The sequence below is a fragment of the Mus pahari genome, chromosome 18 (genome assembly GCF_900095145.1).
Source record: "Mus pahari chromosome 18, PAHARI_EIJ_v1.1, whole genome shotgun sequence".
Classification (NCBI taxonomy): domain Eukaryota; kingdom Metazoa; phylum Chordata; class Mammalia; order Rodentia; family Muridae; genus Mus; species Mus pahari.
Genome location: NC_034607.1, coordinates 34,294,423 through 34,307,935, shown reverse-complemented (window position 1 = coordinate 34,307,935; position 13,513 = coordinate 34,294,423). Strand labels below are relative to the sequence as shown.

The following is a 13,513-nucleotide window of genomic DNA, read 5'->3' as shown; positions in this document are numbered from 1 at the left end:
GAACTCACTCTGTAGACCAGGCTGACCTCGAACTCAGAAATCTGCCTGCCTCTGCCTCCCAAGTGCTGGGATTAAAGGCGTGCGCCACCACTGCCCGGCTTGGGTATCAGTCTGGACAAACACCTTCTCATCTGTCTCTATGTGAACACCGGGCCAGCTGCCATGTGAGCTTCTGGCACCTCCACTCCCACCTTGCCCTAAGACACTAGGGTTACAGACCTGTGCTTCAGAGCCTGGCATCTTGTGAGGACCGGGAACCGAACTCATGTCTTTATGTTTGCACAACCAATGCATCGGGCCATCTCTTCAGCACCCGAGTGTGGTATTTGTTTAATGCCTGTATTTGGTCATATTGAGGGTTTGTGTTCAGCAATTAAATTTGGTTGCAGAGAACACACACACACACACACACACACACACACACTCCATTACGTCACAGAAAGCACTCCCTCCCCCATCCCAAACTTGACATCCTGACCGAGCAGGGAAGCCCACTTCCTCCCCCTTCCAAGTCCTTACAGGAAGAAGCCTAACTTGCATGTCAGAGCAACTGGAGCCTTGGTGTTAAACACAGAGATTTCCTATTCCCTTCCTAATAACACGAAGGCACGTGTGGCTCGCATGGTTCATATTCACTGATCTACCTCACTCGTAACTTAAAACCATCAAGTTTTGGTTGAAAAGAAATTCAACTTTTTTCTTTTTTTTTTTCTTTTTTCTTTTTTTTTTTTAAGGTAGAGTCATGATTTGTAACCTGGGGTTGGCTCCAAAGCCCAGCTCTTCCTGCCTCAACTTCCCAAGTGCTGGACTACAGGCCTCAGCCACCACGCCCAGATAATTCACCATTTTCTAGCCAGCCCAAACATCCCCCAAAACTTCTCTATGAACCTCTCCAACCACCCGTCAGCGCTTAGCCATGCCTTTCTCATTCTCTCTCCACCTCTGCATTCTTGTTTATGACTTGAATTGTTAATATGCCTGGTGTGATCACAGGCATGCGCCCAGGGTGGCTTTCTGAGTGATCACATGCACGCTTGCCCTCTGTGCAGAGCTCTGCCTGAACGGCCTTGGCCTTTTCAATAATTTAAACAAGCCTCCCTTTATTCATTTTGCCCTGCATCCTCACATTATGTGATTATGCAGGTGCCTGGCGATCACTTCATTGGGGGTGGAAGGGTTATGCTTCCCAGCATCCATGTGCCACAGTGGCCAATGAGATCACTCAGCACTTAAGATGGGCTGCACTTTCTACCCACGGTCACCCCACAAGGTACCTGGACTTTCCGGCTTGTCCCTGCTTTTTTTTTTTTTTAATCCAGCACACACTTTACAGACTGAAAGCCTTTGGAGATGGCTGCCACCCTGTGGATCGGTAGCTCACAGAGTTACTAAGCGAGGCAGATGCTCCGGCCAAAAGTTCACAGAGTTTCATGCGATCTCTGTGTTATTCCCTCTGACCTCGGTAACGCTGTGTTTTCTCAGTTCGAGGGGCATTGTCCCCCTACCACTGAGCAGCCAAAGCTGTCGCCTGACCACACATGCTACATATATGCTACATAAGCATACACCCATGAGCACACGTGTTACAGGAACTGATCCCTTGTCTCCAGCTCTGTCTCTCACATTCTCTCTCTACACAACTCAACCTTTACATTAGGCTCCTATGCTCCATTTTTATCACTGGCAGCTATTCATCTTTCGCCAAGCCTGTTTTATAAATTGAACTTAATATATAGCACATGCACAGGGAAAACAGTATATACATGCTGTTTGGTGCTTTTCAGTTTCAGGCAACCCCTTAAAGAGACTTGAAAGACACCCCACATGGATCAGATTTCTCTTTACAAAATGAGCGCTATGAAGGGTGACCCTCCCTGAGTCGTAAACAAGATCGGGCGGCTGTGAGGTAGAGGGCTGTGAGGTAGAGGTGCAGACACAGCACAGAGGTTAGAGAGCTAAAGAGAAGTCTCAGCTTCAGGGTCCGCAGACCGCCTGCAGGTCTGCTGAATCAGTGGGCCGGGCGGGGCCACCAGGCTTTCTGCCAATCCAGCTCCCAGGGGACGATACTTTGAGATCACAGGAGTAGACCTCATGGGCTTTGCTCCAGTTCTGACACTGAGCTGAACCAGCCTTGCCAAGCTTGGCACAAACCTCACCAGAGTGAGCTGCAAGATCTTGCCTCTTTTAGCAGTTCTGTGACTATTTAACCAGAACTCCAGACACTTAACCTGAGTCCCCTGAGTGACTACCTTTGGAAGAACTATAGAGATTTCATAAAAACAAAGATCTGTAGCTTATTGCTAGGAGAACAAAATATTAAGGGCTCCAAAACAAAGACAATTCTATAAACAGAGAGCTCTGACAATCTTTTGGGGGGCCTCAGTCTTCTCCCCACAAAGCACTCAGAGTTACAGCCAGGTGTCTGTCACTCACTTGTATCAAAGCACACATGCCCTCTCTCTCTCTTACACATACACACACACACACACACACACACACACATACACATACACACACACACACTCACAAAACATACACACATATATAAACATTCACCCACATACATATACATATACTCATATATTCAAACACACACATACATACACATTCACACACATACACACATACATTCAAACACACACACATATACACATACATACACATACACTCATACATTCAAACACTACTCATACATTCAAACACACTCACACACACATATACTCATACATTCAAACACACAGACATACACACATATATTCACACACATACATACTCACAGACATATACACATACATAAACATACACTCGTACATTCAGTCACATACTCAGACACACAGAAAATAAATCTAAGACCAATACACCAAAGAGGACAGAAACTTTCTGAGAGAAATTAAAGATTGTGATGAACAAAGAAAAATATGTGATTTGTAGAGTGAGACTCGACGGCGCTAAGCAGTATTTCCCAAAATGTTCTATCGATTGAATCCACCTGCTGCCATAATTTCCTGACTGGCTGCTTTGGAGATATTGCTAAGCTGTCCCTTGGGTGTCTTAGACCTTGAATTTCTGCTTCACCAGACGGTTTGGATCTAGGAGACAGAAGAAGGCAATGGGGGTTTTCAAAAGATTGCATGAGGGCAAAGGCAGGGTCATTCACCCGGGGTGAGGACTCTCCCCATGGGACGGAGTGGGGCGGGAGGTTTAATAAGACAGATAAATAACAGCAGTGTTTAATAACACCCGCAGAAGGCAAGAATAACGCATTGCACACTCTGTGTATGTGCCTGTGTGTGCCTGTGTGTGCATGTGGGTGCATCAGGTGAATTAGGTCTGCACCAAGTATCTTCCTCAACCCCTCCACACCTTATTTCTAAGTCAGAGACTTACTGAATTTGAACAGAGCTCTTGCATTTGGCTAACGTGGTTAGCCTGAGAGTTCTGGAAGCCAAAGCTTTTCTTACAGTTTTTCTCCTACCAGGAGAACCCTATTCATGTGTGCTAGTCTAGATGATGAACTCAGTCCTGGATCCCAAAACTGCTTGGTCACCTCTGCCCCAGTACTGACATCAAGATTCTTCCCTTTTCTCTTTCCAAGGCCTCTCTGGGTGACTCAGAGGTTCCAGCCACCCTGGGCTAGCCTGATCCTCCCAGGAGATTATCGCTCAGGTTGGATCCTCTGATCCCAAACATGTTATCTGTCTGAATGTCTAGGTGATGTCCCCTACACTCCTCTCCAGACCCTGTCATTTGCACTGGGACATTCACTCATCCATCCATCGGTCCCTCCAGGACTGTCGCTGCTGGGTGCTGGACGAGGTATTAGAATTATCAACAGAAGCCGGACAGTGGTGGCACACGCCTTTCATCCCAGCACTTGGGGCACACGCCTTTCATCCCAGCACTTGGGAGGCAGAGGCAGGCAGATTTCTGCGTTCGAGGCCAGCCTGGTCTGCAGAGCGAGTTCCAGGACAGTCAGGGGCTACACAGAGAAACCCTGTCTGGACAAACCAAAAAAAAAAAAAAACCACCCCAAAAACAAATAAAAGAATTATAAACAGAAAGACAAGCAGGTAAGGAGAAGGCTATGAAATCTGCCCGAGAAGGACTAAGTCAGATTGCCCCAGGTGAGAGGAGGGGCTTCCAATGTATTACAAAAAGCAGTCAAGCTTCACAGGTGAAGGGACCATAGGTTTACGGGACAGGTAATAGTTAGCCACGGAAGGTGAGGCAGGTCACAGCAGAGAGCCCTATAGGCCACACTCAGCAGACAGTAGCAAGCCACTTACAAGGGACGGAATGGCAGGGCCAACTTCAGTCTGTTCACTCTTGAGGAATGCTGTGGGCCAACAGCATCTTGGGTTTTCTGAAAACTGTCTCAGATAGAACAAGGCTGAGTTAGACTCAGCCCAGCACCCACAGCAGGGTGCCCCCCCCCCCACAGGTTCTCCCTCTGCTCTGTCTGAAGCAGTCACTGCCTTACCTTATCATACGCCCGGAACAGAGAAGCCAGGAAGGAGTCTGGCTGCCGGGTCCATGTAGGCATCGCTAGGTGGGTTGGAGCACATGGAAGATATGGTAACGACAAAGGTCTACTATTGTATTGAGTGGAATGAGGAGGGAAGTAATCAGTCAGCTGGAAGTCCGATGGAAGCCAGGAAAGGGAGCGAGAGGAATTCCCCACAGAAGACAACACCCGTGAAGGCGATGGAGGACAGCTAGACCCTGCAGTCACCCAACTTGATAAGGTGCAGGGGCAATGGGCAGGCTGGTCCTAGGAGAGAAGAGGTGACTGAGAGCCCAGAGAAAAGGACCTATGAATTACATGACTCATTTCAAGAAGACAGGGAAGAAGGGACATGGAGCAGGAAAGAGCTGGAATGTGGGATGTGTTTAATAAATTCTGCTGGAGTTGATCCATCAGTCCCTTACAGTACCCCCCTCCCACAGATCTTATCCCAGAACACGAGGGACCCTGCGACTTGATCAAAAGTAATTTTTGAAATTAGGACTTTGCTGAGCCAATCAAGCCAAACTGGAACTATGCTTGCTTAAACACAGGAGTAACAAAAAAGAGCAGCCCACCAGGAACAAAGGCAACACAGACACATTTGGCCCCACTGATGAGCAAGAGGTCTCTATGGGTCTGGGATGCCTACCCCCTGCTACTTCGTCTGCCACACAGCAAGTTCACTGGGTGGTTTTTAGTCTTGGTGGCACAGCCCAATTATCTAAGGGAGTTGTTTAAAAATGAAATGACTAGGTCCCATCTCAGACCAAATACATTATAATCCCCGGGTTAGGACCTGGGGATCTGGGTTATTAAAGTCTTATGTGGAAACTGAAGAGGGGAACTTGTATGAAACTGTTCAAAAAATGCTCTCCTGGCACCCAAAGAGCCTGCAGCTCTGAATTCTCCAAGGAGAAGGAAATAGAGACATGGGACACAGCCAGCAGGCAAGAGCTGACAGTAAAACCTGAATGGCAAGTCCTCATGGGATTCAGTCCCTCAACTCCTTTCTTGAGAATTATGTTACGGAAACAGCCCCTTCCCAAGCATACACTTTTGAGCTTCACACACTCAAAAGCAAATCCATATAGATGACGAGAAATGTCCTCGCCGCTGTTGATTTACAAACAGCAAAGAAGGCAGCGGGGGAGCTGTGTCTTGGGGTGGCTATCACTGTGATGAAACACCCTGACCAAAGAAACTTGGGAAGGAAAGGATGTCTTTGACTTACACTTCAATATCACTGTTCATCTAAGCAGGAAGTCAGGACAAGAAGGCAAGCGGGCTGGAACCTGCAGAGGCCATGGAGGGGTGCTGCTTACTGGCTTGCTCATCATGGCTTGCGCAAGCTGCTTTCAGATAAGCACCTGGAGTAAAACTGAAGATGGATGAAAAAGGTTCCAGTGCCTCTGAGTACCAAAATCAATGAGAACGTTTGATCCATAAATTCTGGGTCCTATCTATTGGGTCGAAGGAAATCTAGAAAGCTCTAGGAGTCAGGCACAGGGCTGAGTTGGCCACGTAAGAGCTGGGGATGGGTTTTCTGTGCCATCTCTGGAGATGTCCGTATCTTTAAAGGTCCTGAACCCATAAGTGGCTTGCTAGTTGGTTTTGGTCTTGAAGCTTAGACTTTCTACTTTTTTTTCTAGAGCAGACTTCTTTTCGGGTCCCACCCATGGGACTCTGCAGTGAGCATCCCTCCTCTTGGAATGAGTACCACATCTCATCCGATCCCCGAAATGGTGTAAGCTCCGAGTTTGACCAACATTTCAAGAGGACCCCATTCTCCTTGTTGGCTTTGAAACTCTGAAGGCTCATCTGCAACTTCAGCACTGGAGGCCTCAAGTGCCACGCCCACCCTTGCTATGGTGGTCTCTGTCATCTTTTCTCTGCTAGTCCATTGCCAGTTTCCTCTGAGAATGGATCATATAAAGTGGACTTGGACTTTAATTAGAGCTAAGTTCCAAGAGGTTTCATCTTAAGAGGACAACTTGCCTTGTGACTAATTTACCTCTGCTAACAACTGCCCTCCATGTGAAATTAGTTCTCCCCGCCTCTTTAAGTATTAAGAACCCAAGGGACATCTAACGAAAGGCGCGATTGGATTTAGGAAGTGCCTATGATCATCTAACTCTTTATCTGCATGCTCCAGTACAGTGGGTGTTACTGCCATCCACTTCCACTGACCCAGAGCCAGGACTCTGTGATTTTCCATATGTATTTAGAAATATTGAGAAGTGTAAGAAAAATGTCCTTTCTCTTTTTACTCTGACTAATGGCATTCTGGGTAAACCACCCAAAAGTGTCCCAGAGAAGAACTGTGACTGTATCGGGAACCCCAATTTAGCACAGAATCCAGTGCAGATTTAGAGGTGAGGCAGTAGACCCAAGCTGTAAGGCAGTCCTCCCTTGGGCAGTGAGCTGCAGGCTGTAAAGGTAGGGATGGGCTGAGGTGGGGCCCTGGACTGCAGCTCAGGTGAGGGGATTCTCAACAGCCATGCAGCAGACAGAAACAACCCTGGCTTGGAGGCAGGGTGTCATACTAGGATAAGGCTGGTGGTTGGGGCTGAATTTAGACAGAGTATGGGGGGGGGTACCACGGCAGGGAGGCAAGAGATGAAGCTCAAGAGGCAGGGGAGAGGGCATATGGTGAGACTGGGTGGTTAATTTAGCAGGATTAGTCTAACTGTGGTATGACTCTAGATCACCTGGCTGATAATTCAGGCAGCTAATGGCTATTTCTAATGAAAACAGAAACGGGGGGGGGGGGAGGGCGGTTAATGAAGAAAGAAATAAAACTTTAAAAAAACAAGTTGGATAAATGGCATAAAAGAACAAAAAAACCAGGAAAGCATAGTTCAACTAGAGTAATAAGGAAAGAAAGGTCACATGAATGGTTAGAAAGCAGGGACGCTGCACAGGAAGGTATCCCTTCATCTGGACCTGAGACAGTCACCAGTTTTGTTTTGTTTTGTTTTTTAAGTAAAGGTCTACCTTTATCAAAAGGGTGTAAGACATTTCACGGGTGATTCCTTGCAACCAGCCCGTGCATGCGTGTGCATGTTCATGGATGGATACACCCGTGCGTGCTGTCATAGCACACATGTAGAGGTCAGGGGGCCAACTTACTGGGGCTGGTTCTCTCCTTCCATCATGTGAATTCCAAGGATGGAACTCCGGTCATCAGGGAGGGAGGGCAGCATGCCCTTCATCCACTGAGATACCTCTGTGGCCTGGAATGTCCTTGTTTTCTTTTTGTAAATTAAAAATGATCCATTCGATTTAAATGTCTCCTTTAACATCTTTATGATTGCAGAGAACTGCCTAAGGTTCTGGAACCATGGGGGGAAAAATAATTTCAGGAAATACCTTCAGGAATAAGAAAAGCTGGCCTGTCTATAAAATCGCCACTGATCTAAAGGCGATATTACCACCATAGATGGAAGAGGTGCAGGAATTTACAGCCCGCTGAGTCAGCAGATCAGACCGCACAGATAACTTCTGGAATGAAGGATGGAAACTTCAAATGAATGGCTTTTTTTTTTTTTTTTTTCCTTTACGTGCACACAAATCGAAATCACGACGCTGATAGTGCGGTGGCACGCCTCTGCCACTGTTTCTGAGTTAACACTTGGAGATAAACGCTTACCTAGACAAGAATGTTATCGTCCACTAAGCTCCACACTGCTCCTATTGTCTGTGCCCTCCCCACACCGCAAGAGTGGGAACCAGTCTGACCCGGCCTTGACAAAACAAAGACCAAGTGGAAGGGTTCCTCGCTATTTATTATTAAACGCTTACTGTTGAGCACTGACTGTCACCCCCTCCTATAAAGGGGGTGGGGGAAATGCAATGAACCCAGCTGGTGTGCGTGCGGTGCTTTCTGCTGAAATAGTTACCAGGCAGGGCATGCTCCAACAGAACCAAAGTTCATGACCTTCACTAAGCTACGTCTATGAAGGAGCTTTTTCCTGCTCATTAATTTTGCGATGCATCGATTACTTGGTTGTCTGGGGCTGTCTATTATTGTATTGGAAAAGAAGTGTGTTGGAAAAAAAAAAAAATCCCTTACAAGTGTGTGTAAATAAGCTTTGTCTATCTTCCTTGGGAGCGCACAGTGTGTCTGGCTCATCCACACATTCCTAAAGAGCAGAGCTAACGAATGCTCCAACTCAGGCCTATGCTACTGAGTTTTCGCCGTTCGCCTTGCATTACTTTTAGGACCCACAGGGAAGACTTGATTCATTCACAATAACTTCTGAAAGGGTTAAGTTACCCTGTGTCTGCCGTGGCAGTGATCTCATAGCGTCTGAGACCTTACTAATAACTACCCTTACGGGTCAAACTGAATCATGCCAGAACTTCCTTTCTCTGTGCCAGAAGTATCCTCAAATAGGTCAATCAAGTCCCTATGTACAAACGAAGAAAAAAAAAAAAAAAAAAAAAGGAAGAAGAAACAGCCCTTTAACACTACTTACTGTGAGCAACACTGTTAGCAGTGGTATAAAGCCACACTCCAGTCTTAGAATTTGAAAGGTGTAGAAAACCCTGCCTGAACACCCGTCTATCCAGGATAGGTCCAGATGAAAGGTCACCAGTGTAAAAGAGTACACATTAGTAAAGGGAATATTAAAAACTGCTGGAGACGCACAGAGGTAGCGCATATGGGGTGGGCGGGGTGTCAGGGTGTGGTTCCTGTGTCTCCTCCGTTAGCCATGCTTTAACTACAAACCATCATCACAGCTACCAAAGAAGTCACTTTCACAAACAGCTTGTGCTCAAACATCCCAAGGAGAGGCCTGGTGCTGGAAGGACAGCCGAGAAATAGCAGGCGGTGGCTGTGTTGAAAGACAACGGTGGACTCTACGTATCCTTGAGTGTGTTTTGTAACTCTGGAGTTTAGAATAGAGGCTATGGAAGGCTTCCAGGTTTCTAGCAGCCAAACCTCAGACTGAGGGAGCATTTTTCGGTCTGTGTGTGTAGACACTGATGAGCAGTGAGTGGGTGGGTGTAGGTTTGCCCAAGCCCCTCAGCTGGGAGACAGTAGGGCCAGGGTGCATTCCAGCTTCCTGGGCTTATCCCAGTGGGATACAGCACCATGGTGGCATTTGTGAGGGAATGGGGGAACAATTTGAGTCCGTAAGGTGGTCCTAGACAGGGAATAAGGAGGGGTGGGGGTCATAACATAGAAGAAGCCTGCTTGCTTGGGTACCCAGAAAGTCAACCCGAGAATATCCAAGAAGACTACAAGGAAGTGGGGAAAATCCAAGCAGAGAAGTCAACCCGTTCTTAAGCTAGTCTTTCCACTAAGGATGAAAGATGGGTCCCAGGAAGGTTAAGAAACAAAGTCAAGGTTAGTCAAAGTAACACTTTGACTAACACTACACTAACATAACACTGAGAATCATCATCATCATCATCATCATCATCACCCTATATAATGTTTATCACAGCCTAGCTGTATTTTATACACTTTGGAAACCTTTTTCTACATTAACTCAGCTAACCACGAACATTCTTTCCTGGAAGACATGATTACTACTCGAATTTTACTATACTGAAACTCAGCCACAGAGAACATAATTAATTTACCAGCACGGATAGTGGCCTAGAACGCTACAGAGCTAGGTACCCCGAGGTGGAAGGTACTGCTCGCATCGCTTCCCAGAGAATTTGCTGTAAGTGATGAAGAGCATCCACAGGGCCTCGTGAACAACCTGGAGCTTCAAGCATCTTTACAATGAAGTTATGTAGCAGCTACAGACACACTTACTTCATCTTCCAAGCTTAGGAAATAGCACACTTCTAAGAGCTACACAGGACACTCTGCCCACTTCACACCTTTCTGGCCTTAGTGTGCTCACTACACAGGCAGAGTTAACTACAAACGCAGGCCTCAAACATAATGTCCAGGAAACGGGGGGAAAAGCAAGGTGGGAGCGCAGGCTTTGAGGGGAGAGGGCAGAGGTGTCTTAATATGGATATCCTACTTTCTAACTGCTCCAGTAACACCTTACTTAGAAAAGCAGGCTACAGAAAAGGAACTCCATTTGACTAAGTAATTACCTGCTAAAACTTAACACGCCACTTACCAAATTGAGCGTTCTGCTCCTAGATGTTTTCCAATTGAAATAATCAGCTGGGAACTTAGCAAGCCATTTTAAGAAACACGGCAGCTTGGATTTTCCTTTGGGCTGTGCTAAGTAGAGTTTGAACCTACATGCTGGACAAATGTTCTACCACAAAGCTATACCCACAGTCCTGGAAACACAACCCTTCTTATCCAATACTTAGAGGACATTTCACTTTAAAGGTTACATTTCAGCCAAGATGACTTGAACTCATAAATTCAAGACCAACCAGGGCAACATCATGAGATCCAGGCTAGTACACACACACACACACACACACACACACACATTCACCACACACACATACACACATATACACACATGCACACACACACACCACACACACATGCACACACACACACATACACACTCACACACACATACACACATATACACACATGTACATACACACTCACACACACACATACACACATATACACACATGCACACACACAACACACACACATGCACACACACACATACACACACATACACACACACACACAGAGAATTAGATGATGATTAGATGATTAGATTAGATAGGTTAGGATTATTTTATTACTATTAAATCATGCCATTTCATCAGCCATACTGGGAACAAAACTTCCAAGGTGGTTCATTAGGAAAGCTGTGGGGTTGGCAAATATAGACTAGATAGGAGCAATTCAAAGGCCCTGCCTGACTTAGCTTTTCTGCAGTGTCTCAAAGCAGGAAAGCCCCACACAGTCCACTTTCTCCAAACACCATTCATAACCACCCAGGCCAAGCGCCCAGCCCTCAGGGGAACGGAAAGCATTCAGAGCATCTCCTCAATCTAAGACTTTCAATGTCTTGAAACAATAAACTGAGGCAAGCTGCTTTCTCCACCCTGTGAGAACCCTGATTTGGTCACTTTCAACAACCTCACAGGCAGGAGTTGGGCTCTCAGCGTCAAAGGCTCCCCTCCCAAAGGCTGGCTCTTTTCTTTCCCTGATAACTATGTAAATTCCCCTCTCCCAGCCCCCCGCTCCTGAGCTGAGCAGCCGCCGGGCTATTCAAAGCTGCGTTTCCAGCTCGGTCCAGCGCTTTCATCATGAATGCATGAATGAATGGGATGCTCATAGCCTGCACAGCGCACGGCTCTGCACAATGCCCAAACACACATTTTTCCCACGAGGGCATTTCGAGTTCGGCCTCCTACTTTTAACCTGTGCTCTTAGAGCGCAATCTGTGTGGGAACACACTCAATGTCACTTGTTGCATACATTGAGATGTTTTGGACAAACGTTTGTGACCACCTAGCTAAGCAGGGGCTTGCAGACAACTCTGGGTGGCAGGGCATTCTCTGTCCCTCCACCTCCCATCTCCAGTGCCCACTGAAAATTCACTTTGGGTTGGTTTCTGTTCTCAACATTGTAAAGAAAGCTACTGATTCCAAGGAGAGACGACACACTGTCTGTCCTTTCTAGCCCCTTAGCCCACCCGGAGTGCACATGATTTAAACACGCGTGGGGAGTCTATTTGCTCACTTCACGGAGTACACAAAGAGCACACTTTAGAGAACACATTTGTGTACTGGGCGCCATATGCGGGTCCCAGTTGCCCAGGACAGCTGACCTTGGAACCCCTTCTCCATCAGTCTTTTCCCGCTAGACCACCCTGGATGCTAGTGGCCCAGAGGAGCCCGCCTTTCTCCTTCCACCGTCTCTCTCTGCAGCATAGACAATGAGGTGAATGCCAGAGAACTCCGTTCCCATTCATTCAGGGAGCCGTGCATACAATCAACCATCCCGGCGGTCTCCGGCCAGACCGCAGCCACTCAGGCGTTAGGTAGGGAGTCAGTGTCCCTTCTCACGTTCCGGACGCTCCACTCTCGCCACCCACTGTACTCCTGGATCTCAAGGTCCCGCTAAGCTAGAAAGCAGGTGACCCCTGGAGTCAGAGGAAACCAGAGCCGAGAGCTCCAGGGAACAGCCAGCGTCCTCAGGAGGGGCGGCTTCCGCTGGCGTCCCTGCAGCCCCGTGCCGCCCGCAGCAGGTCCGCGATGCGCCAGGGTGCGTGCGCCCACCCACAACCCCGAGCGCCGCGCTTTGTCCCCTGCGTCCGCACGCTCCCGCTCGCCGGTCGGCGGGTCACCGGTGTTCCTGCCGCGGAGCTCACCTCTCTGCTGGCTCCGCACGGTGACCCAGAGCACCGAGGCCAGGAGCACCAGGAGCGCTGCTCCCGTGCCGCTGCCGCGCATGTTGCCGTCGCCGCTCCCTGCGCCCCTGGGGGAAGGTCTCGACCGCGCTCGCTCACAGGCACTGCGCGAGTGTGCTTCTTCCCAGCTCGACCCTGGCCTGGTGCGCAGGCCCTTCGGACACACCCCCGCCTGCCTGGCCGCGCCCCGCCCCTGTCCTACCCGGGACCTCCCCCAAAGGCGCCCCGCTGCGCCCAGGTCTGTCCTCCAGGGGGAGCCCCACCGTGCCCGGGTCCTTCCTAGGGGTCCCTCCCCAAGGGGGTCTGTCCTGCCCTTGGTGGTAGTGGTGGTGGCGGGGTGCCTCTCCCAGGTGGTACTCTGTCCCTCCACGCCAGTTGGGGTGAGCTGCTGTGGCATTCAGGGTCCAAGAGGGAGGAAGGTGGAGAGACAGGGGCCAGGGAGAAGCAAGTTTCTTTTAAGCCTGGCCCTGGAGGGTGGATTCCAAGAAAGTATTTGCCCTGTTGACCCTTCTCTGCCTGTTGGAACTGTGCAGTCTTGGCCAATCCCTGGCTGCAGAAATATAGTCAAGACACAGTCCATTCTTGAGGGACCCTATACCCTGTCTGTTGCCTGCACAGGACACTCTCAAAGTTTTTGGTTTGGGTGGTTGCGTTTTAATTTTGTTTGTTTGTTTACCAGCCCCCTTCAGAAAAATGG

General features: G+C 48.3%; 1 protein-coding gene across 1 annotated transcript in view; it reads right to left on the bottom strand.

Annotated features, from left to right (window-relative positions):
- Lama1 (laminin subunit alpha 1) overlaps positions 1-12,927 on the bottom strand; it is a 122,344-nt gene extending 109,417 nt beyond the window's left edge. Inside the window, exon 1 of the mRNA XM_021217542.1 lies at positions 12,778-12,927. Coding sequence (XP_021073201.1) covers positions 12,778-12,859 — 82 coding nt within the window. The 5' untranslated portion in view covers positions 12,860-12,927. The remainder of the gene's footprint in view (positions 1-12,777) is intronic.
- Between the last annotated feature and the right edge of the window lie 586 nt (positions 12,928-13,513).